The sequence below is a fragment of the Tasmannia lanceolata genome, unplaced genomic scaffold, assembly GCF_043159265.1.
Source record: "Tasmannia lanceolata isolate RefF3 unplaced genomic scaffold, GAP_Taslan_0.1 ptg000037l, whole genome shotgun sequence".
Lineage (NCBI taxonomy): Eukaryota > Viridiplantae > Streptophyta > Magnoliopsida > Canellales > Winteraceae > Tasmannia > Tasmannia lanceolata.
In genome coordinates, this window is record NW_027518714.1 from 23,387,090 (window position 1) to 23,409,981 (window position 22,892).

A 22,892-nucleotide genomic window follows, 5' to 3' on the forward strand; every position below is an offset into this window, starting at 1 on the left:
TCAACGGGTGATCGGGGACCCTTAGGAGTTGTAGACCTTTTGGCATGATCCTATTGTAACTTGTTCTAGAATCATCAATAAAGCTTAACGTTTTGCCTACGCGTGTGCCCTATTGCTTTGTGTGTGTTTGGAAACTTAGCACTCCATTTGTGTTTGTTTTGTAGGTTTGATCCTCATAACTTTGTTAGGCTTACTTGCTTGTTGTGAGGCAACGCAAGTGCCGCACGGACCTCAATCCCAAACCAAAGGTCCGTGACAGTTGGTATCAGAGCCGAAGTTCCTACCTACATTCAGAAATGGCGAAGAAGAATGCTACCCAAATACTCCCTCCGGAGTCTAGTCAGGTCCGTGATGATCAAGAACCAATACCGGTGCGAGGTACAAGAGAACGGATTGCTGGTGTTGAGGAAAGGGTGACAGCGGTAGAGCAACAACAGTTTAATCTTGCCGAGTTGACAGAAGGCCTTGGTGTGGAGACCAAGGGCATGATAGAAGAGGTGGAAGAGCGAGTCCATGCTCTTGCTGAGTTATTGAATCAGGCCGCAATGGAGGATCTTCGAAAGCAAGTTGAGACCCTCACTGGCCAGGTGAATTTACTCATGAGGACCATCGGTAATGGCATAGGTGGTCACAGTGATGGACAGGGTAGCAGGGTACGAGTGCCTGAGCCACGATGCTACACCGGTGCCCGTGATGCTAAGGAGTTACAGAACTTCTTGTTCGATATGGAACAATTCTTTCGTGCAACACATCTTGATGAGGAGGCCAAAGTCACTACGGCCAGCATGTATCTCAGTGATGATGCCAAATTGTGGTGGCGAACCCGTTATGAAGAGATTGAAGCGGGACGATGTATTATTGACAGTTGGGAAGACATGAAGCGAGAACTTAAGGCACAATTCATGCCTGAGAATGTGGAGTTCATTGCCCGAAAGAACCTACGGCGCCTTCAACAAACCGGGTCGATTCGAGAATATGTGAAGAAATTTTCTGCTCTCATGCTTGATATAAAGAGCATGTCAGAGGAGGACAAGCTATTTCAATTCATGGAGGGACTAAAGCCTTGGTCCCAGACAGAGCTCCGAAGAAGAGGAGTTCAGAACCTTGCTACGGCAATGAGCGAAGCAGAAAAGTTGTTTGATCATGTGGGGGATGATGCAACAAACAGGAAGAAAGACTTCAACAACAAACCATCTAGCAACTTCAACAGGCCTCCCAGCAACATGAATACCTCTAATCGGTCTTTTAGTAGCACAAAAGGAAGAATCCAGGGTTCAGGGGGTGATAGGAGAACCTATCCTAGAGAAGGGTCCAGACAATACAATGAGGCACCAACTCCTGCGTCACAGGGGCCGTGCTTCATATGCACCGGTCCACACTACACTCGGTTTTGCCCCAAGAAGGGGTCTGTCAATGCTTTGCTAGCTTCAACTTCCTCACCCCATGCTCAGAACGAAGAGGAAGAAGATGAGGAGGAACCCAAGATGACAGCTCTAAGCCTGTGCAGTGCTATCAAGGGACAAGGTGCCAAGAAAATTCTTTCTAAGGGAGTCCCATCCAAAGGCTTGATGTATATTGAAGCATGCATCAATGGAAAGATGACACGGGCCATGATCGATACAGGTGCTACACACAACTTTGTCTCGGAACAAGAGGCAAAACGTTTGGCGTTGAAGCTCGAAAAAGATGACTGGAAAATGAAGGCAGTAAACTCAGAGGCCCGCCCCGTCACTGGGAAAGCAAGGAGTGTACCAATCAAGATTGGGGAATGGTGTGGAACAACCAATCTCATGGCAGTACCCTTAGACGATTTTTGTGTCATCTTGGGGATAGAATTCTTGAACCAGGCCAAAGCAGTTCCAATGCCCTACTTAAACTCCTTATGTATGTTTGGAGAAGAAGCACCTTGTATGATTCCTGCCAGTAGACAAGAGAGGAAGGACGTCGAACACTTGACGGCCCTTCAACTGAAGAAGGGTTTAAAGAAAGGGGAACCCACCTTCGTGGCAACCTTAAAGATGGGAGAGACACTGGTGGGGGAGATCATCATTCCCCCGAGCATCAAAGATGTTATAGAAGAATTTAAAGACGTCATGCCTGAGAAGCTACCCAAGAAGCTGCCGCCAAGGAGGGCAGTGGACCATAAAATCGAGCTAGAGCCTAGCAGCATACCCCCAGCCCGTGCCCCCTACAGAATGGCCCCTCCAGAGTTAGCAGAGCTTAGGAGGCAACTCAATGAGCTACTAGAAGCAGGATTTCTTAGGCCTTCAAAGGCCCCCTTTGGTGCCCCAGTTCTATTCCAAAAGAAGCATGATGGGAGTCTACGATTGTGTATTGACTACAGGGCCCTCAACAAGCTGACTGTGAAGAATAAGTATCCTATCCCCCTAATTGCTGACTTGTTTGACCAACTGGGAGGAGCCAGATACTTCTCCAAGCTGGATTTGCGATCCGGCTATTACCAAGTGCGAATTGCAGAAGGAGATGAGGCCAAGACAACCTGCGTAACAAGGTATGGTGCATTTGAATTCTTGGTGATGCCATTTGGCCTTACTAATGCCCCTGCAACCTTTTGTACTTTGATGAATGGGTTGTTTCATGAGTTTCTAGATAAGTTTGTAGTGGTCTACCTCGATGACATTGTGGTATATAGCAACACTCTCGAAGAACACGGCGATCATTTAAAGAAGGTCCTTGGGGTACTCAGAAATAACCAACTCTATGTGAAGCTAGAGAAGTGCTCATTTGCTCAGGAGCGTATTATGTTCTTGGGTCACGAAGTGGGTGGAGGAGAAATTCGCATGGACAATGAGAAGGTTCGTGCCATCCAAGAATGGCAAATTCCAACCAAGGTGGGAGAACTCCGGTCATTCCTCGGGCTTGTTAACTACTATCGGCGGTTCATATCAGGATACTCAAATCGAGCGGCTCCTTTGACAGACTTATTGAAGAAAGATCGCCCGTGGTTATGGTCCGAAAAATGTAATACTGCCTTTCAGAATCTCAAGGATGTTGTTATGGTGGAGCCAGTGCTACAGCTGCCAAACCATTCATTGCCATTTGAAGTTCAGACTGATGCCTCAGACTATGCTATTGGCGGTGTGCTTATGCAAGAAGGGCACCCGATTGCTTATGAGAGCCGCAAACTCAATGACACTGAACGAAGGTACACCGTGCAAGAAAAGGAGATGACCGCAATAGTACACTGCTTGCGAGTTTGGAGACATTACCTTCTTGGCTCCAAGTTTGTTGTCAAGACCGATAATGTAGCAACAAGCTATTTCCAAACCCAGAGAAAGTTGTCACCAAAACAAGCTCGATGGCAAGATTTCCTTGCAGAATTTGACATGGTTCTAGAATACAAGCCGGGCCGATCGAACCAAGTAGCCGACGCACTCAGTCGAAAGGCTGAGTTGGCCACCTTGAAATTGGATGAAAACGCCTCCATGTGTCAAATAAAGAGCAACCTTCAAGACCGTATTCGTGAAGGGCTTGAGAAAGATCCATTCGCCCAAACTATCATGCAGCTTGTGAAGGCAGGGAAATCACGACGGTTTTGGACCCAAAATGGTCTCCTACTGACCAAGCGGTGTCGAATATACATTCCGCGATCAGGTGACCTAAGGAAGGAGCTTTTGAGAGAGTGCCATGATACTCTGTGGGCAGGGCACCCTGGGATTCATCGCACTCTAGCCCTGGTTGAACGTAATTACTACTGGCCCCGAATGAGCGACGACGTGGAAGAGTATGTTCGGACGTGCCTCACTTGCCAGCAAGATAAGGTGGAAAGGGACAAGCCCCTGGGCCTCTTAGACCCGTTGCCAGTGCCGAAGGGACCTTGGGAGAGTATCTCCCTAGACTTTATTGTGAGCTTACCCAAAGTTGGGGAGTTTGGCTCTATCATAGTGGTCGTGGACAGGTTTTCAAAGTATGCAACCTTCATACCAGCGCCATTATATTGCAGTGCAGAAGAGGCAGCTAGACTATTCTTCCGCCATGTTGTGAAGTATTGGGGCCTTCCTCAGAATATTGTCAGTGACAGGGACCCAAGATTCACTGGCCGCTTGTGGACCGAATTGTTTAAGTTGTTGGGCACAAAGTTGAACTTCTCCTCGAGCCTACACCCCCAAGCTGACGGACAGACAGAAAGGATCAATGCCCTACTTGAAGAATACTTGAGGCACTTTGTTAGCGCCAACCAACGAAATTGGGTTCACCTGCTCGATGTAGCGCAGTTTTGCTACAACCTACAAAAGAGCTCGGCATCTAATCAAAGCCCCTTCGAGCTAGCGACTGGCCGGCAACCTTCCACCCCCCATTCCATCGCTGCTGGTTATATCGGCAATAGCCCCCCTGCTTATCATATGACAAAAGAGTGGCACACAAATATAGACATCGCCAGAGCGTATCTGGAGAAAGCTTCAAGGAGGATGAAGAAGTGGGCAGATCAGGATAGAAGACCAGATGACTTCAAAGTTGGTGACTTGGTGTTAGTCAAATTGAACTCTAGCCAGCTCAAGTTTACCCGCAAAGTGCATAAAGGCTTGGTTCGAAAATATGAAGGACCCCTTCCCATCATTGAGCGTGTTGGTAACGTCTCCTTCCGGGTCCAACTCCCTTCATGGCTCAGAATCCATCCTGTCTTTCATGCCAGTTGTTTGAAGCCCTATCGAGCCGATAAGGAAGACGACACCAGAAACACATCAATTCGAGAGGAACCACACGCAACTTCCTTCACACCTGAAGTTGAGGGTATCATGGCTGAACGCACCAAGCCGCGAGGAACTTCTCGAAGACCGACACTAGAATACCTCATCAAGTGGAAAGGCCTACCAGACTCAGAAGCTAGCTGGGAACCAAGGGAAAAGCTCCACCTCACTGAAGATGAAATACGTACCTACACGGACGCAATGTCGACGAGGGCGTCGACATGATTGGGTGGGGGAGTGTCACGTGGCCATTTCGTCCAGCGCTGTTCGCATGGCCTATGGCCCGTGACTTGGTCTATCAATGTAATATGTAAGGCTCATGTCTATGTACATTTTGTAGTGAGGACATAGTTGGTATTAAAATCCATCTCGCCTCGTCTCGTTGCGTCTTGGAAATGCGTTGTTTATAGCACCTTTGGTCGCCACTGGTGGTAAAGGGGGTTGGTAGCTAAAGCTCTTTACCCTGAGATCTTGGTTGGCCATTGAGTGGTGCATTGCTAGTGCATATCCTAGCAGGGATTCCATTCTAGTCAACGGGTGATCGGGGACCCTTAGGAGTTGTAGACCTTTTGGCATGATCCTATTGTAACTTGTTCTAGAATCATCAATAAAGCTTAACGTTTTGCCTACGCGTGTGCCCTATTGCTTTGTGTGTGTTTGGAAACTTAGCACTCCATTTGTGTTTGTTTTGTAGGTTTGATCCTCATAACTTTGTTAGGCTTACTTGCTTGTTGTGAGGCAACGCAAGTGCCGCACGGACCTCAATCCCAAACCAAAGGTCCGTGACAGTAGGCTCGGCTCATTAAGCTCAAAAGCTCGGGTCGGGCTCAAACCGGGCTCGGGCTCGTTACCGAGCTCGGGTTATATTAAGTTCACATCCCTAATCTTCCCTGGACAGCCCCATCCAAGTAACAAATGGGGTTCTAGCATTTCGTCAGACAAATGGCTGTATAAGCGGGGCATCTCGTTGAGGCATCTTGTCAAACACATGGAGTGCATAGAATTTGCATACATGTTTAGTAATGGCACACCCAATTTCTTTCCTGGAAGTGAGCGGCAGAGGAAACGAGGGAGACGAGCACGGAGTTGGTGGGTTCCAACGATATTGCTTCCCACGACTCTTCTTTTGAGATGAAACAGGGAAAAAAAAACAGAAGGAAGAGAAAAGAAAGAAAACAGACCGTGGGAAGAAGGGAAAGAATATCTCAGAGGAATGTATTGAAGGTGCAAACCCACCTTAGATTTCCCACTTTCCAGAGCCAGAAAACCAACATCTTTGAAATGCTTCGATTATACCAAGTTCTCATCTTCCGCTCAGAAAAATTCCAAAACCCACCTCTTTGAAATGCTTCGGCTCTACCAGATCCTCCTGATTTTCTCTTTCCGTTGCAGTAAGAAAGCTTGATCCATTTTTATTTCCTTCCCTTTCCCTTCTCTAGATCCCATCAAACCCTAGCTTTTGTACTAGTTTTTATACAACCAGCACTTATAAAGTGACATATTTTGCCTCCACCCTTTCGCTCCCTAGACAACCCTTTTTAGTGTACATATTAATATATAATATATATATTTAAATATATTAAATTCTTAACGAGCCGAGCCGAGCCGAGCCGAGCCGGCTCGTTAACTATTCGAGCCGAGCTTTTTTCGAGCCGAGCTCGAGCGAGCTTCCGAGCCCGAGCCAAAATTGACACCCTTAGTTGTTGGTGTGGCCATGTGTCCTTAACAGGTGTTTTGTCTTAATCTAGTTTTCATTTCTATTATTGGCGTCAGTTACTCTTTTAAAGCTTTGGATTTTTAATGTAGGTGATTTAATAATAATCCTCAATGGGTGGAACAGTATACATTATGGATGTTGATCTAGTTTGGGCATTAATGGAATTTTAATTTTGCAGTTACACTTGTTTCGAAAAAAAAATTATGGTATTTTTAATGCAGGTTACTTGTTTTCTTTCCGCAGTGATCTGCTATTGGAATCTGGGTCATTACAATTCACCTTTCCTTGTTCATCTAGATGTGGAGAGTGGCAACTGTTCAACTATCAATGCTTCTTTATGGCCTCAACCTTTTTTAGTTTATGTATCCTTGTCCACTGTGAATTTAGGTGTTTGCTCGAATACTTGTAGATGCCTTAGAAAAATATAAGGACCTTCCTTACTGTTTTACTTCAACAAGGTGAATGATATTGCATTGCCAGCTCCTGTTGGGTTCTTGGTTCTTGAATTCTTCTTGGTTCTCCTGGATCTTGCAACATGTCCTCTATTGACGTTTTAGAATTTTTTGGTTGGAAATTTCTGGTTTTAAGTAGTGTTGGAAAGCTGGTAGGAGGAGACTGAAGTAAATGGTTGGATGGGCTTTGAATTTATGTAGAAGCTCAAAGAGTTAAATAAAAGGATTTTAGAATGGATTCATACCATCTCAATTGGATCGAAGCGTTTGGTTTGTCTGCTTTTCAAAATGGGATTCAGACCATTGATTATATTCGTTGATGTTGTTTTTTCATTATTGATCATTGTGACCTTTGTGTGGAAGCGGGCTACTCAGTGTCCCATATTTTAATTCATTTCAGATATGCTAGAGAGATTTGGAGTAAGATCCTGAATCTTTTTGGGATCTCCTGCTCATATACTTGATGTTCTGGATAGTTGATCTTTCGCCCCTTGGCCATCTATAGGTAAAACTTTGTGGAATCTCTCTGATGGCATCTATTTGGGTATTGTGGAAAGAAAAGAATGCCCGAACATTCAAGAGTGTGGTCAAAAGTGCGTTGGTGTCTTTCTCTTAGATAATCACCTTGGTTATCTCATGGGCAAGAGTGCTCCTTAATTTCTCTTTTTATTCGGCCTCAGGACAGCAGAAGAATTGGAAAGAGATTTGTGATATTAGGGAAAGAGAAGAGATTGTTGCTCCCAGATGGACCCCTCTTGCCTTTGGAAGGTTGAAGTTAAATTTTGATGGCTCTTGCTTGGGAAACTCAGGGCTTGCAGGTATTGGAGGTATCCTTTGAGATTGCTAAAGGGTCACCCTGACAAAGACCCCTCGAACTCATAGATATGGGTTTTACTTGGTAATATATCATTATTCAAGTACACTTAGGTCAACTTTCAAACCCCCATCATTATTTCTGTCAAATAATGTATTCCTTCGATAGATATATCTGTAGAAAATCAAGAGATACCTTCTCAAATATGATCTAGCACGAAGTGCGACAAAACATCAAGATAAGATGAGAGAAACACGCATCAAGAACACAATAGATTTACTTGGTTTGATGTTCCTTGGCCCAAGGTGATTCAAACGCTCTTATTACAAATGAATACATGTTCGTTATGGTCTACAACCAAAACCTCGTATAAAATCCCAACCCCAATCACAATACAAGTCTTTCACAATATAAAAGTTCAGAATACATGGTTTTCATTTCAACACAATAACTGTGTTTTTATACAGTGAAAGTAGGTGCGCTACCATTGAAACCCCCATCTTGGGAGCTGCAGAAATGAAGCCACTCTCTCGAAGACCTATTGGTTGAAGTTATGGGAGAGAGCTTTTAGGCCTGCATTGTCATCATAGAAATCCAGATATTGGAATGATAAATCGATTCTCAGAGCTCGACTACATATTGATGAGATGGATCCCATATAAATTGTATCAGTTGCAAAACTTGATCTTCTGAATTTCTTTTTCTTTTTGTTTTTGGTTCTTGAATGGAAAGAAATTTCAACTTTGAAATTGGGGATGCCAAGAAAAACTATACGGCTGCTATTGTGTTTATAGACATGAAAGAACTTTTTTGAAGGTGTTCAGACTTCAACCATCATGAGATGATGGACCTTTTTAGCAATCAAAATTGTTAGTAGACATGGGCCTTTCATATATGCAACCAAATGTAATAACTTCTACTTTACTATACTTTACTAGTCTTTTACCAGACAACCAAATAAAACTTTTGAATTATACTCAAAGACTACTTAAAGACCACTTGACCACTATTTGGTTGGACTTGCTAAGGCCCAGTTTGTTATGAATTTTGAGAATCTGAATTTGAGCTCAAGACTCAAAATTAAACGTCAATTTGAGTTCAATAATCAGTTTTGGACTCAAAATCTATTCTCAAAATCCAAAACAAACATGGCTTAAGTATTCCAAAGGATATTTGGTTGGGGATCAAATGAAATTTGGGTTTAGGAAGGATACTGGGGGTGTGAGATGTAAGTATTCTACATAACTATGTGCTAAAATCAATTATAAAAGGGATTTGCTAGGGTCTTTTGTGAAATGCCTTCTTGCAAAAAGTCCCGAGCAAATTTCAAATCATATTGCAAAGCATATAAAATCATCTAAGTCAAATTTCAAGTATTCAAACTAAATTTTAAATAACTACATACTATACGACTATGTTAGACTGTCATACAACTATAACTGGTAATCAGACAGTTTTTGGTGGGAAATGATATCAACACTGACGTTTTAAGATTTCTAGAAATGATATCAACCAACGATTATTTGATCACAAATTCTAGGCCTTATTTATAAGATATACATTTCTCTCCCAAATTTCTTGGGAGAAAGTTTATGCCCTAAAGTTGACCAAAGTTCTGTGGTTGTTGATGAAAACCAACATTTCTTTGAGACTTTTTTCCTCCAAGTATGTAAATTCAAGATCCCAAGGGCAATTGAATGAGACTCTTCTGGCTAAAATTCAGGAAACAAAAGACTACTCAAAATGGGATTGACTTTTTCCTATTTTTAGCCACTTCTCAAGCTCATTTCAATCGTGGCCTCTCAAATCTCTCCTTCCCACCACTTGGAAGACACGGATTTCTCATGAAAAAAAATTCCTGGCTGCCAGATATGGCCTTATTGATATGAACCGTCCAGTTGATAATCCTTGTACTGGATGATCGAAGTAATGTCGGTCCCACCTCGGAGGATGATCAAAGCCGTCCATTTATTGGGCCACAATGTAAATAGGCTCAATGCCAAAATTCGTTTCTATTAGATGACCTTAACCCTCCGATCTGTAGAGCGCTGCACATTATGGAAACCTTCATAGATTGGAGGGTTAGGATCATCCTATTGTAAGCGCACGGCCTATTTATGTTGTTGTCCCAACAAATGAACGGTATTGATCATCCTCTGAGGTGGGCCCCATATTACTTTTTGAAAAATACTAGATCTTAAACCCACACACTACAATCTCTAAAAATGACATTCATGTAATGGCAAATGCTGTAGAAATATATAGTTCAAATGGAGATAGGGAGAGAATGATGCATTGGAATGCTAGAACTGCTTACCTTCATTAGTTGGAGGGTTTCGTCTTTATAAGAATACGTTTCAATCTTTACAATCTACAAGGATTTGAACCTTATCTAAGATTAGAAACATTTCAATCAAGAGATATCTCTTTAAGAGAGGAGCTTAAGAAAATCTTCTCTAATGAAGAAATGTCCACGCTGACAATTGAGACCTCACAATTGAGACCATTACAAAGAACACCTGCTACTTGATCTTTCCCAGAAGGGAAAATGAAACAGAATGCAAAATGAAACTTTCCAAGCAGAACTCCAATATGTCGGAGCGGTCCATTTGGCCCCGATGATTGTCCAAATTCTATAAAAAATCCAACTGATCTTTTCTTATTCATCCCCACATCATTAATAAGCAGCAGACCTTCATAGCCATCAAACAGGGCATGCCAGAATACCAGACCAGACCATTTCTCGTGAAAATACGTATCTCCATGATCTTCAACCACCATCTTTCTCTCTATAATCAACTATTGTCAGACATAGTGGCTAGGTTTTTTTTGTTTTTTTTTTGCAGATGCCTTTTCCCCAAGACTCACATGCTATTTCTCATGCTTTGTAGCTTGTTATCTTAAGTTCAGCTTGTACTTTAAATGAGATCAACAAAAAACTGTTACCTACATAAATAAAATGCATCACTATGTTTAAAATCTTAGGTTCAGCTTGTACTTTGTTGATCAACTAATAATTCTTACCTACATAAATAAAACTTATTACTATGTTTGATTAAATAATTGTTACCTTCATAAAGAAAATGGACCACTGTTTTAACTGTATAATGAAGAAAGGAAAAAAGTTCTCCAATTCTATGCTCATAATATGACAGAATAGAACTCCTAGTGACAGAAAAAGAATACACAAATGGATGAAGAAAGTCTCTCTCGAAATATATTTCTTCCATAAAAACTGGAGATACGGAGTTACCTCTTCACAATTTCTCTCTTGATTTGGCATGTACAATTTTGATGTGGGCCCCTGTTGACATGTACAGATGATCTTTTTTGTGGCAGGTAAGCTGGGATTGAACCATAGAAGAACAAAGCCTTGACCATTGAGCTAGAGGCTCAATCCCATACAGATGATCTTTTTCTGTACATACATTTAATTCACTCAGCTCAACAATGCAACAATCTGATCTGAGTTTGTAAGGAAGATGTATGGGAGCCTTTAGACAAGTTCAATTGATCACTTTGGCTGCAGAAGAGAGAAAAAGTTAGATATTGAAAACCAAGATAAATATATATATATATATATATATATATATATATATATATATATATATATATATATATATAGAGGAAAATGTTGGTGAGCTTAAGCGCCCAATCACATTGGGGCCTACTTTGTTAGGATGATCCAAAGCATTCATTTGAAAGGCCCTAACATAGATGGGGTGTGTACCAAAATCAGCTCCATAGGATCATCCTAACCCATCCATTTGTGGAGGTCAAAATGGACAGACATTATTTGTCCACAAATCTGCCCATTTTTGTCCTCCACAAATGGAGGGGTTAGGATGATCCTATGGAGCTGACTTTTGGTACACACCCTATCTATGATAGGGCCTTGCAAATGAATGGTTTGGATCACCACAGAAAATGTGGGACCCATGTGATTGGGGCGCTTAAGCTCACCATAAGTTTGGTGAGCTTAAGCTCACCAACACTTTCCTCATATATATATATATATATATATATATATATAGAGAGAGAGAGAGAGAGAGAGAGAGAGAGAGAGAGAGAGAGAGGTTCCTACACATGTGTAGATAAGTTATCTACACACTAGCTTAAAATACAGTGGGGGCCACATTATTTGGGTGATCCAAACCATTCATTTTTAAGGCCCTCACATAGATAGGGTGTCCACAAAAAATCAGATCCATAGGATCATCCTAACCATTCGAAATGTGGAGGCAAAAAATGGACTAATTTGTGAAGGTTTAAAGACATCCATTTTACCTCCACAAATCGTAGGGTTGGGATGATCCTATGGATCTGATTTTTTGTAGACACCCTATCTATGTGAGGGCCTTTAAAATGGATGGCTTGGATCACCCAAACAATGTGGGCCCCCACTGTATTTTAAGCTAGTGTGTAGAGAACTCTCTACACATATGTGTAGGAACCGTTTTCTCATATATATATATATATATATATATATATATATGAGAAATTATATGGTTGCGAGCCGTGCATGCACGTGCAGCCCCCCAAAACGGTGGGGCCCACCTTGTTTGGGTGATCCAAACCATTCATTTGTTGGGCCCTGACCAAGATAGGGTGTGCCCAAAAAATTTTCTCCATAGGATGATCCTAACCCTCCGATCTGTGGAGGTTTCTATACTGTGCCGTCTGTAAAGAAACCTCCACGGATCGGAGGGTTAGGATCATCCTATGGAGAAGATTTCTTGGGTACACCCTATCTAGGTCAGGGCCCAACAAATGAATGGTTTGGATCACCCAAACAAGGTGGCCCCCACTGTTTTTTGGGGCTGCACGTGCATCACAAACGGCCACCATATAATTTCTCCATACATATATATGGGCTCTAATATGATGATGCACATATTATTCCAAGGAAAAATTTGAGCAGGCAAAAACGAAGAGGGGCCATTTGCTCAATGATCCAAGCCATTTATTGCCTAGGCCTTGTTATGGGCATGGTTTGAAATTTCGACAGAAATCCGAAATATCGGTCTGAAATTTCGGGATTCGGTGGAGACCGAAATCGAAATCGCTTTTAAACCTGAAATGGTATAAATTTCGTTTGTCCCGAAATTTCGGTCCGAAATTTAAGGAAAATCCCCAAAAATATGGATTTTGTCCATTTTTTAATATTACCCTGAAATTATAGAAATTTTGGTAATTTCTGCCGAAAATTTGTACGACATAATATATTGTTTTAATTTATTTAGTCAGATTTCAGCCGAAATGTCAGTTTCAGTGAGGACTGAAACGCATTCCGAAATAGAAATTTGAAACCATGGTTATGGGTGGGCCATGGAGCAAAACTAGCCCCCATTGGAGGATTCCAAAACTCGAATTTGTAGAGGCTTTCTTGCTGAAGACAGCCCATTGCCTTTTATTTCCTCATCATCCATTTAGTGGTCACAAATTGGAGAGTTAAAATCGTCCAACGGTGGTGGATTTTGCTTCATGGCCCATCCATAACAATGCCTACAAAATAAATGGTTTGGATCATTGAGCAAAATATGTGCACCCATTATAGCCATTCCATCCCCTAATGTCAGCTTTTTGCGTGTGTTTTTTGAAATATTTTCGTTAGTCTTCATCTTTCTATAAAAACCTAGCTTGGTTGTAGATTTTGACTCTTCGCATCGCGGACATAGCGGAGGGGCGCTATTTTAACTATGTTTTCATCAGCCCAATTCTTCTTTCTAAACAAGTTGTTTTTCTTGTTCTAATGGCATTTTAGTGCTCCCCTCCATGCCTTCCTCTCCTGCTTTGCACCTCCTCCCAAACGGATTCTCCCCCAGCCGTCACACACACACAGGGGCGGGCTGCCTTGAACCATACAAACTTGCCAAATTAGACAGCCTAGCAAGAGAGCAGCTTCAGGAAGAGCTCTGAGCATGGCTCACCATTTCCACAAAATCCCTAATACTAAAAGGGTCTCTCTCTCTCTCTCTCTCTCTCTCTCTCTCTCTCTCTCTCTCTCTCTCTCTCTCTCTCTCTCTCTCTCTCTCTCTCTCTCTCTCTCTCCCCAAGAAATGTCAGAATGACAAAAATGGCGCGATCATGCTTTATAAAATCTCAATCCACAACGTATTCCACCAATGGCCCACGCCACCCAAGAGCGCTTATGTCAATTGGGAACTCATGGCTGCAAACAATCCTTATGGTTTTGATATCCGGTAGGAATAATAAGAATCAAAGTCTAGGTTGGTTGGTGAGCCTAGTGATAGGATCTGTTATATATTGGACAGGTAAAGAAATTTCTCGTTCAGTTATGTAGCCACTTAAAAACAAATAAACCTCAGTTCCAAGAAATTATAAGAATCAATTTCTCGTTCTTGATCCTTTCCCTCTATAGGGACTGTTGATTCACTCTTCCTATATCTGTATTGTCTCCGGCCCTCCGGGAGTCCCCACTACCATTCTTTTTCCTTCTTCCAGCATTAGTTGATATTCCTGTTGTTTACTACCTTCCATCACCCTCTTCACCTGTCTCCTTCTATGGGGGACTGTTCTATTGTTTTGGTGGGAGTAGCCTTACGGCTTACTTGCAGCCTTGCATCACCCTGCTGTTACTTATGCACTATTTTCGTGATCTTGCTGCCCGGGGGTGTGCATGTGCAGTTTTCCACTATAATTTCCCTTCCGCCGCGACATATTGACTGCTACGATCTTGGACTGATTGAAGCATCCTGGGCTTCTCTACCACCCTCATGGACCTCGAGCATATGAGATTCGAGGTTGATGTACTGACTTTTCCGGTAATAACTTAACTACTACTAGTTTCTAGCCATATTAGATTCTATTTCAGTCACAGACAGCCTTGACCAGTTTCTTTGCACTTGACCATATTCCTGAGGATGCTTAGAGTTGCACTTTCTTTACTTCCAAATCGTAACCAGATCCTTTAATGTTGCTGTCATACTTATATATGTTATACTTATATATTGATTATATTTTCGTGTGAACTCCTATTGCAAAGCATGTTTGAATATATTCTAAGCCTATTGATGAATTATCTCGATGGTTAACTAATTAGTAAAACCCTAACACGATTGCTTGTTTATCGAATGCTTATCTGATATTGGGACTGATTTGTGCTACTTTAACTTGAAGAGTAACCTATCTAGCTCCTAAAAGTTTTCCGGTTTAACCCATGAAGCCTTGGGCTTGCACTAATAAGTTATCTTTATCGAAAAAAAACCTCATCAGATTAAGGAGACAGACAATCCAACAAAAAGAAATTGACAACAGCATTATAATTTTTGACATGACTAACTCGCTTAAGAAAAGGAGATCATATCCTACAACATCAACATAGTATTCACATGTACCTAGAGAATGAAAAGTTGCGTGTTGCATACAAATAAGATAACACAATATATGAAAGATAATGTAAAAAAGTATGAAAAAGTGAGAATTCATAAAGTTGTATAGATACTACTTAAAAAGCAAAACTAGAACATAGAAACACACATTGCTTCATATTAAAAAAAAGTACAGAAATGCTTACATGTTTCCTTGAGACTTCATCGAGAAACCTCTTCGGAAAATCCATATATTCTGCACAATCCTTCTTTACAGCAGATGCAAGTTCTTCCTCTCCAGCCTTCTCGAGATTCCTAATCAAAATGGTTAAGGTTAACTTATCCGGATCACAACCTGATTCCTTCATCAACCTATACATCTCCATTGCCTTTTCCACCATGCCCACTTGTAGAAAGGCTCCCACCATCTCAGTATACGCCCTGGTATCGGGTTTCAAGCCTTCTTGCTTTAGTTCAAAGAAAAGCTTTTCAACAATTTCAATCAGCTTATTCTTTCCTAACACAAAAATCATATCACAATATAATGATAGATCTGGCTTGTACCAAACCTCCTTCCGCACAAATTCAAACACCTAAAATCATGAGTTCATTTGAGATAAACTGATAAATAAATCAAATCAAAATATTCTGATACAGCATGGTCTAAATTAGAAAAAATGGTAACCAATATATTAGAACTCTCTTTTTTTTTAATGGCAACTAGAACTCTGGTTTTGGCTAAATAAAGTCTCTTCTTGGCCAAAGCATGAGTTATAACTCAAGAAATTATGGTTTTGTTCATAAACTTGATAATATTATAAAGGGAATGATATTTGCACTACCATATTATGATAATGGCAATAAACATTTTGTTTTACACTTCCTGATTGGATGTTGATAGTGTCTTAAGTAATGTAGAATGCTAATTAAAAGTGTAAAACAATGTAAGCAGTGACTTTATCAAAATATGGTAGCGCCAATATCAGTCCCCCATTGATGTAAATACTAGTAAAATAAAATTACTTGAAATCGGTAAAGTACAATTATAACTCAATGAATTATGATTTTGTTCATAAACTTGATAATTGAAGTTACTTTTGGAACTTTAATGTGTTATTTTGTGAGGCCCACTTATAGAAATGGTTGTGTATTGGATCGTATGTGGAATGTTTGACTATGTGGTTAAATCAGTGTTTTAAAACTCGTTGGCTCGGCTCGGGACTCGGCCGAGTCGACGCGGAATGGTGGTAGCCGTGTCATAGAGTCACAGACTCGGCCGAGTCTGAGTCATGTTGAACCAAAAAAAATGAATGACTCGGTAAAAATAAAAAACAAGATTTGTTTTTTCAATGTAGCAGACCACTGAAAGCTATAGGGCTGAATGTCTTGTCACTTGTCACCTGCCAACCACAGTAAAAATAAAAACTTTTTCCAATCACAAGATTCTTTTTCAGTAAAAATAAAAAAACAAGATGGCTGAATGTGTTGTCACTTGTCACCTGCCAACCAATACAGCCGTTCTATCATGCATTTTCAACCCCTAAATATTTGGGAAGTGCCATAAGTGTCCCTTTGTTTATTTGTGGCAACCCTTCGACTGTATTTATGACTACTTTTTTGGACTAAATAGGAGGGAGAATATAACATTTTTTAAGGGATCTACTAGGCAATCTTGCAAAAAGCCATCTAGTGGCATATTTTGTCTTATTCATTATGGGCCCTTAATGAATCTTAGGTGGTTCTCTGCTGTAAATGTGGGTTGTGAATGGCTTTTTACAAAATTGCCTAGCAAATTCCATTTTAAAAATACCTCTATATTATTTCTATACTTTTTCTATTATTTATTTATTTTTTTAAATGAAGACTCATCTGATTTGAACATATCAACTGCGCCAGCCTCCTTTTTGGCCGCGTTCGCGCCGAGTTGACAAGGATTTTCTTCGGCCGCATTCCGCGTCGGGTCCGCGTTTTTAAACACTGGGTTAAATAAATAGTTGTGCTAGAGGTTTATGGTGAGGTGAGTGATAAAAAAAATTGTAAATATCGACTTATAAAGGAGAATTCTTTTGCTTAAACACATACTATGGTCAATACCTCATTGGTAAAAGCCTGTAAAAGTCAGAATGGATCTATTGACATATAGATTCTAGTTGGTGAGTTCATTTTGATTAATCACGTCATATATAAGAGAACGTCAAGGCAACTTGATAGTGTCCACAACATCTTGACTTGATTTGATGGTCAATGGTGAAGTGTGGCCGACAATTGCACACAACCATGTCAAGGTGACTTGATATAATCAAATTGACCTTAGGATCCATTGATTCTTGAGGATCCGTTGATTCTGATCAATCTTAGAAAAGGTGTCTGACTGACCAATGAGCAGCAACAACATCTTGGGTCATGACAAGACCTTTACGACAAAAGTGCAATTGCCAAGTGCACTCAGTCACATAGAGATGGTTGATCCATATCAAGTCAAGTAACATCAGGCATTACGATCAAACCGTGAAATATGATTACCCAGCCTCACAGGGAAGTGATCGTGATTCAAGGATCAATCAGGCAGGGTAATCAATTGGAGATCGAGATATTTCTAGATGTCCGAGGGTATATAGATTTCTGGAGTCAATTTCGCAATCGATTGATCCCATAATATCGACTTCTAAAGAAAAACAAGTTCTCTTAACCTGGCTAGGTGCAATTGTCGGCCACACTTAATCATTGAACGTCAATACAAATCAAGATGTTGTAGCCGCTATCATGTTGCCTTCATGTCGTCCTTTATGTGACATGATTATAATTTATAAAATCAAAATCGACTCACAGATTAGAATCTGCATGCAGATAGGTCTATTCCGACTTTTACAGACTTTTATCGATGAGATATCAACCAAAGTATGTGCTTAAGTAAAATGGTTCTCATTTATAAGTCAATGTTTACAATTTTTTTATTGTAGGCCTCACCATAAAATTCTCGCATAACCATTCATGCAACCACATAGTCAAACATTCCACGTATGATCTAACACGCACTCGTTTCAATAAGTGGGCCTCACAAAATAACACATTCCATGCATTAAAGTCACCAAGGTAACTTTAACCATTAACAATTCCATAATTCCTTGAGTTAGAACTCGTGTCTTAGCAGAGAAGAGACTTCATCTGACCAAAAACAGAGTTCTAGCTCAATTGAATGCTTAAATGGACCTTAGAATTGATTTTTTGAGTTTTTATATGGTGCCCGACCGTCAAGTCCCCTGTCGGCGATACCACTCTTGATATTTGATCCAATAGCAGCCCACTTTTTAAGAGGCTGCTCTTGGATCAAATATCAAAGGCGGTACCGCCCACACGGGAGTTGACGGTCGAGCACCATATAATTTCTCTGATTTTCTAATCTTAAAAATCAATTTTGGACCCTAAAGAATTAATTATGGGATTTGAATAATTGATTTTGAGCCTCTATTTAATCATTTCTACGCAAAACTAGATTTTGGGCTTACTGTACAGATCCCATGCCCAAATTTCTGGAGCCTGGGTTCTGAACCTAGGTTTTAAGCTTAGAAACTGGTTCAAGGGCTCACATCCTAGGTTCTGGGTTCCGTGACTGGGTTTTGGGCCTTAATTTGGATTCTGGCCTATATAACCACAAAGCCTAAGAAACCCTAATAATATGGGTATTTTACAAAAATACTCCTAAGAATCTCTGAAATGATATGGAGATACTACATTTAATGAAAGAAGCTCTAAGAAGAACAAATTTACATAATTGCCCTGAAAACTTTTCATAAAGGACAAAAGGAGGGCAAATTACTAAAATGCCCTTAAGAATGAAAAAAAGGACAATCATGCCATTTATCTCCAAAAAATTAAGGAAGTTGTGACCTAAACCTAATCTCCCAATTATAAATATAAGTGGTTGCTTAGTAGGAACAACACACATAAAGATACTAAGAGTGATATTAGGGTTTTTCTTGGGTAGTCCCTCCTACCAAGGGCAAGACCTATATTCTATTGATATGAGCATTTAGACTTGGTTAGATTGGAAGATCTCTCCGGTGATCGACAAACAGTGTTCATCAGGAGCATCACATCGCCTAGCAACTCCCTCTTATCATCATGGCCGAGGCATGATCGGTTTTCCGCATTAAGATTGAATTTAAGATAACAGCCTGAAATACCCCAAATGCATGGGGGTATTTAAGTCCAATCCTCTATTGTAAATTTTATAATTAGGGATACAAATACTAATCTGTAAATCTCTAATTTTTCAAACCACAGAGACCCTAAACTTATTGGAGGAAGCCCAGAGAGAAAGGGTGTTTGAGGAGAATCGATTGCCGAAGAGCCTAATCTAAGGTACGAATATGTTCTAATTACAAGATATTTTGTTTTCCATCAATATTGAGAAGAGTAGGATGTTTTAGGGAAGAAAAGTTAGGTTTTCTTTTTGAACCTGTCGTCCGTCATGATTCCGGCGAACCTATTGATCTCATTAGGGTCCTCTCGTCATGAGCTTTCCAACAAGACCGGTCTCACCGGCATCCGACGAGAGACGAGGAAGTTATGACATTCGATGTGAAGAAGGGGTAAAAATCTCGCGACTCAGACAAAAACCTAGATTCACACGGTAGGTCGACCGAGGACAGTTTGGTCGACCGAAGCAAACTCTCCGGTTGCTTTTTAATTTTCTAAGAATCCTCAGTTCGGTCGACCAAGCTCGATGATCTGTCCAACAGTGTTTTTGGGTTGATTTGAGTGCCGCAAACGCACTCTTTTGCTTCAAAATCGAATGTTTGACCCCCTTAGGTACACTTTAGTGATGAGAAACCTCAATTGATAGCATTTGGCTTCCGATCTTCAAGGGACCGGCAAAAGAGATCTCTTTGGAGAATTGTCCAATGTTGTGAAGGCACTGAGAAATGATTGTCTGTGAGTGGTGATATATTTTATTTAGTTGTTTTCATCTAGTTGTTCTCCATGTGTTTTCTAAAACGAATATTTGGAATGAATGATACATAATGATGTTGATTTCGAATTGGTTTTTCCTTTTTACATGTTGTTCACATGAAAGTTTAGTTATGACATATCTTCAATAGTATTCCTGTTATTATTATTCTTTTTGAATGGTAAAAATTTCATTAAAAAGACCAAGATGGTCAAAAAATATAGAATAAAGATAGAAAGGGAGAAGCAAAGGAAAAACAAAGCTATACAATCAAGAGATAGGGCACATCCAAAAGCTCAAGTAGGAAGAAAGACGGATTGAATCAACTACTCCAAAAGGATCCCTCTCCTTGCGAGATTATCCGCCACTCCATTGGCCGATCTTCTAATGTGATGGAAAGAAACACATTAGAAGATGTCCCTAATCTCATTAAATAGATTCGCAAACCACCAAGGAAATATACGAGAGCCGGTCAACCATCGAATCAAATTTAAATAATCACCCTCCACCATTACTCAATTGAAGTCTTCCCCTATTAGAAATTTGATACCTTGGTGAACCGCCCGGACTTCATGTACCTCTATGTTTTTAGTCGTTATGAGTCGAACATGCAAAAGACACTGAATTGAACGATTTGAAATTTTCGATGTTTACGACAATTGTTTAACCGATTCTTGAATTGAAAATGTATTGTACATCGAACATCGTTTGATTCCCCATGTTTTGTTTTATGGTTTCCCAGTCGAACAAAACTATGAAGTGATCCTGCCAGTGGGGGTTAAACGATGGCATACGATCATTTTTATTGACCATATGATAGTGATACTGAACTGTTAGTGAATATTGCTTGCCACAAAGTGGTGACCTAGTGAAGTGGCCTTGTCACAAGGATAGAGTGTGGCCGCAGTTCCATGGATGGTAGATTCCAGCAGTTGAATTGTTTTCTCTCCTCGGATGCGCATTGTTTATGAAGCTGAGACAAACGCCTTTATTGTTTATTTTGGTTACCAGACGTGCATGTTTCTGGAAATAAATAAATTGACTTATTCATTGACTAACGAAAAGTTGCATATTTGCTCTTGTATTGTGAACTAATTTCTTCATAAGATTTACGCTTAAAATGTTTTGTTTTAACATGATTATCTCAGCTAGATAGAGCTTATAACTGCTTGTTGAGCATTGGCTCTCCCTCTCTCTCTCTCTCTCTCTCTCTCTCTCTCTCTCTCTCTCTCTCTCTCTCTATCTATATATAACTATTTCCAAATGACCAAGAGGCTTAGGATCGCCAAGGTACGGCAATTGCGTTTAGGAGATTATTTCAAGGACCAGGAAAATAAATGGATGATGGACATAGCTCGATTAGCTCATCCAAGCTTTAGATAGTGATTTATTGATTTCATATGGAACCACGCGAAAGATTTTATTTCGTTATTTGATGATTTTATTATATTAGTTATGGGTAACTATTCATTTGTTTTATGGGGAGGAACTAGTGGAGAACTTGATGATATTGTTTATTTCAACTATGAAGGGACCTTTTGATTTATTTATCTTGCAAATTGTGAATGTGTATAAGACTTTGTGTGTTTGTGGGTCAAACCATAGGCATTAGCCCATCAAATTTGAACACAAACAATAAACTTAAGAACACAAATCCCGTTCATATGAATACATATTGACATGAACACGCCAAACAAACACAAATCTAACAAATGAAAAGTAAATGAGAGATAAAACAAGTGAAGAGAAACCAAGGAAATCAAGGAAAAGGAGTATAAAATAAAAAAACCAATACCTTGAGGGCTATTTGGAATTCGTTCTGCCTCTGCAGCTCTACTAAAGTAGCAATCAAATCAGCTTTCAATAACCTGCTGATTCTACTATCAAAAACCTCTTCCAATTTGGAAGAAGAATTTGCCAACTTTAGGGACTGTACCGCTTGGATTGCTTCTGTGGACATTACCCTTCCTCTCCACAAGGGTTTTCTTGGGCCTCCTCTCAAACCACAAAAGATTTTTGGGGATGAAACTAAACCAACAGTATAAATTGGTAGGCTCTGGCTTCTGGGGTTTTGCACAAAACCTACCTTAGGCAATGGAAATTGAAGAGAGCCCATGGGAATGGATTTCGAGAAAGTAAATTACAGACTTGGGGAGGGAGACCATAATAAAGAGCGGAGCTGAGTAAATTGGATTGGGCCCACCAACTTGTGATTATTCATCCAGTGGCCCCCATTAGGAATGGAATTTATCTTAACCTTCCATTTAATGGACATGCATGAGGGGTGCAACTTGGGTCGGGCTCAACCCAAACCCGACGGGTTCAACCCGATTTTGGCTTGGGTTGGATTGGCATTTTCTCAGGTTGGGTTGGGTTTGGGTTAGGGTTAGGGTTGGGAAAAGCCAACCCAATTTAATTTCGGCTTGGATTAGGGTTGAGGCCGTGGCAACCCGACCCTACCGAACCCAACCTCCTTCCTCTACTTTTTTCATGATTTTCTTGGGATTAGGTTTTTTCCTTGTATTTTTCATTTCAATTTGGCCTCAGATGAACCCGAACTCAACCCGAACCCAACATGACCTGATTTGGATGCGGGTTGGGTTAGGGTTGACCAACCTCAACCCGAGGCTCGGGTTGGATCTGGTTGAGGGAATACTATCTCGGGTTGGATTAGGGTTGGCCTCAACCCAACCCAACCCGACCCGTGTTGCGCCCCAACCGGCTATTTCTTTTTTCTTTGGAGTTTTTATATGGTGTAAGCCCGTAGAGTAGTATTTTCCAAAAAGTACTGGACCGCCCACATCAAACCCCAGTATATTTTTAAGAAGTATAATACGGCCCATACCATAAGATGTTCCAAACGTCCATTTGATGGGCCACAATGTAGATTATGCCCCAAAAATAATTTCATAGGACGA

The 22,892-nt window shown here is 40.6% G+C and overlaps 1 protein-coding gene across 2 annotated transcripts; it reads right to left on the minus strand.

Moving 5' to 3' along the window:
• Positions 1-9,983: 9,983 nt before the first annotated feature.
• Positions 9,984-22,539, minus strand: LOC143862160 (protein THYLAKOID ASSEMBLY 8, chloroplastic-like). 2 transcript variants are annotated; one of them, XR_013240202.1, is made up of 4 exons: positions 21,770-22,539; positions 15,230-15,616; positions 10,946-11,215; positions 9,984-10,638 (listed from the first exon to the last, which is right to left on the minus strand). XR_013240202.1 is itself a non-coding variant. In XM_077373155.1 (3 exons), exons 1-3 carry the CDS (start codon positions 22,088-22,090, stop codon positions 11,207-11,209), a joined length of 717 nt encoding a protein of 238 aa, XP_077229270.1. In that variant the 5' UTR covers positions 22,091-22,539; the 3' UTR covers positions 10,732-11,206. The 2 variants fall into 2 exon arrangements, 1 of the variants encoding a protein (XP_077229270.1); XM_077373155.1 differs by lacking the exon at positions 9,984-10,638 and having other exon boundaries at positions 10,732-11,215.
• Between the last annotated feature and the right edge of the window lie 353 nt (positions 22,540-22,892).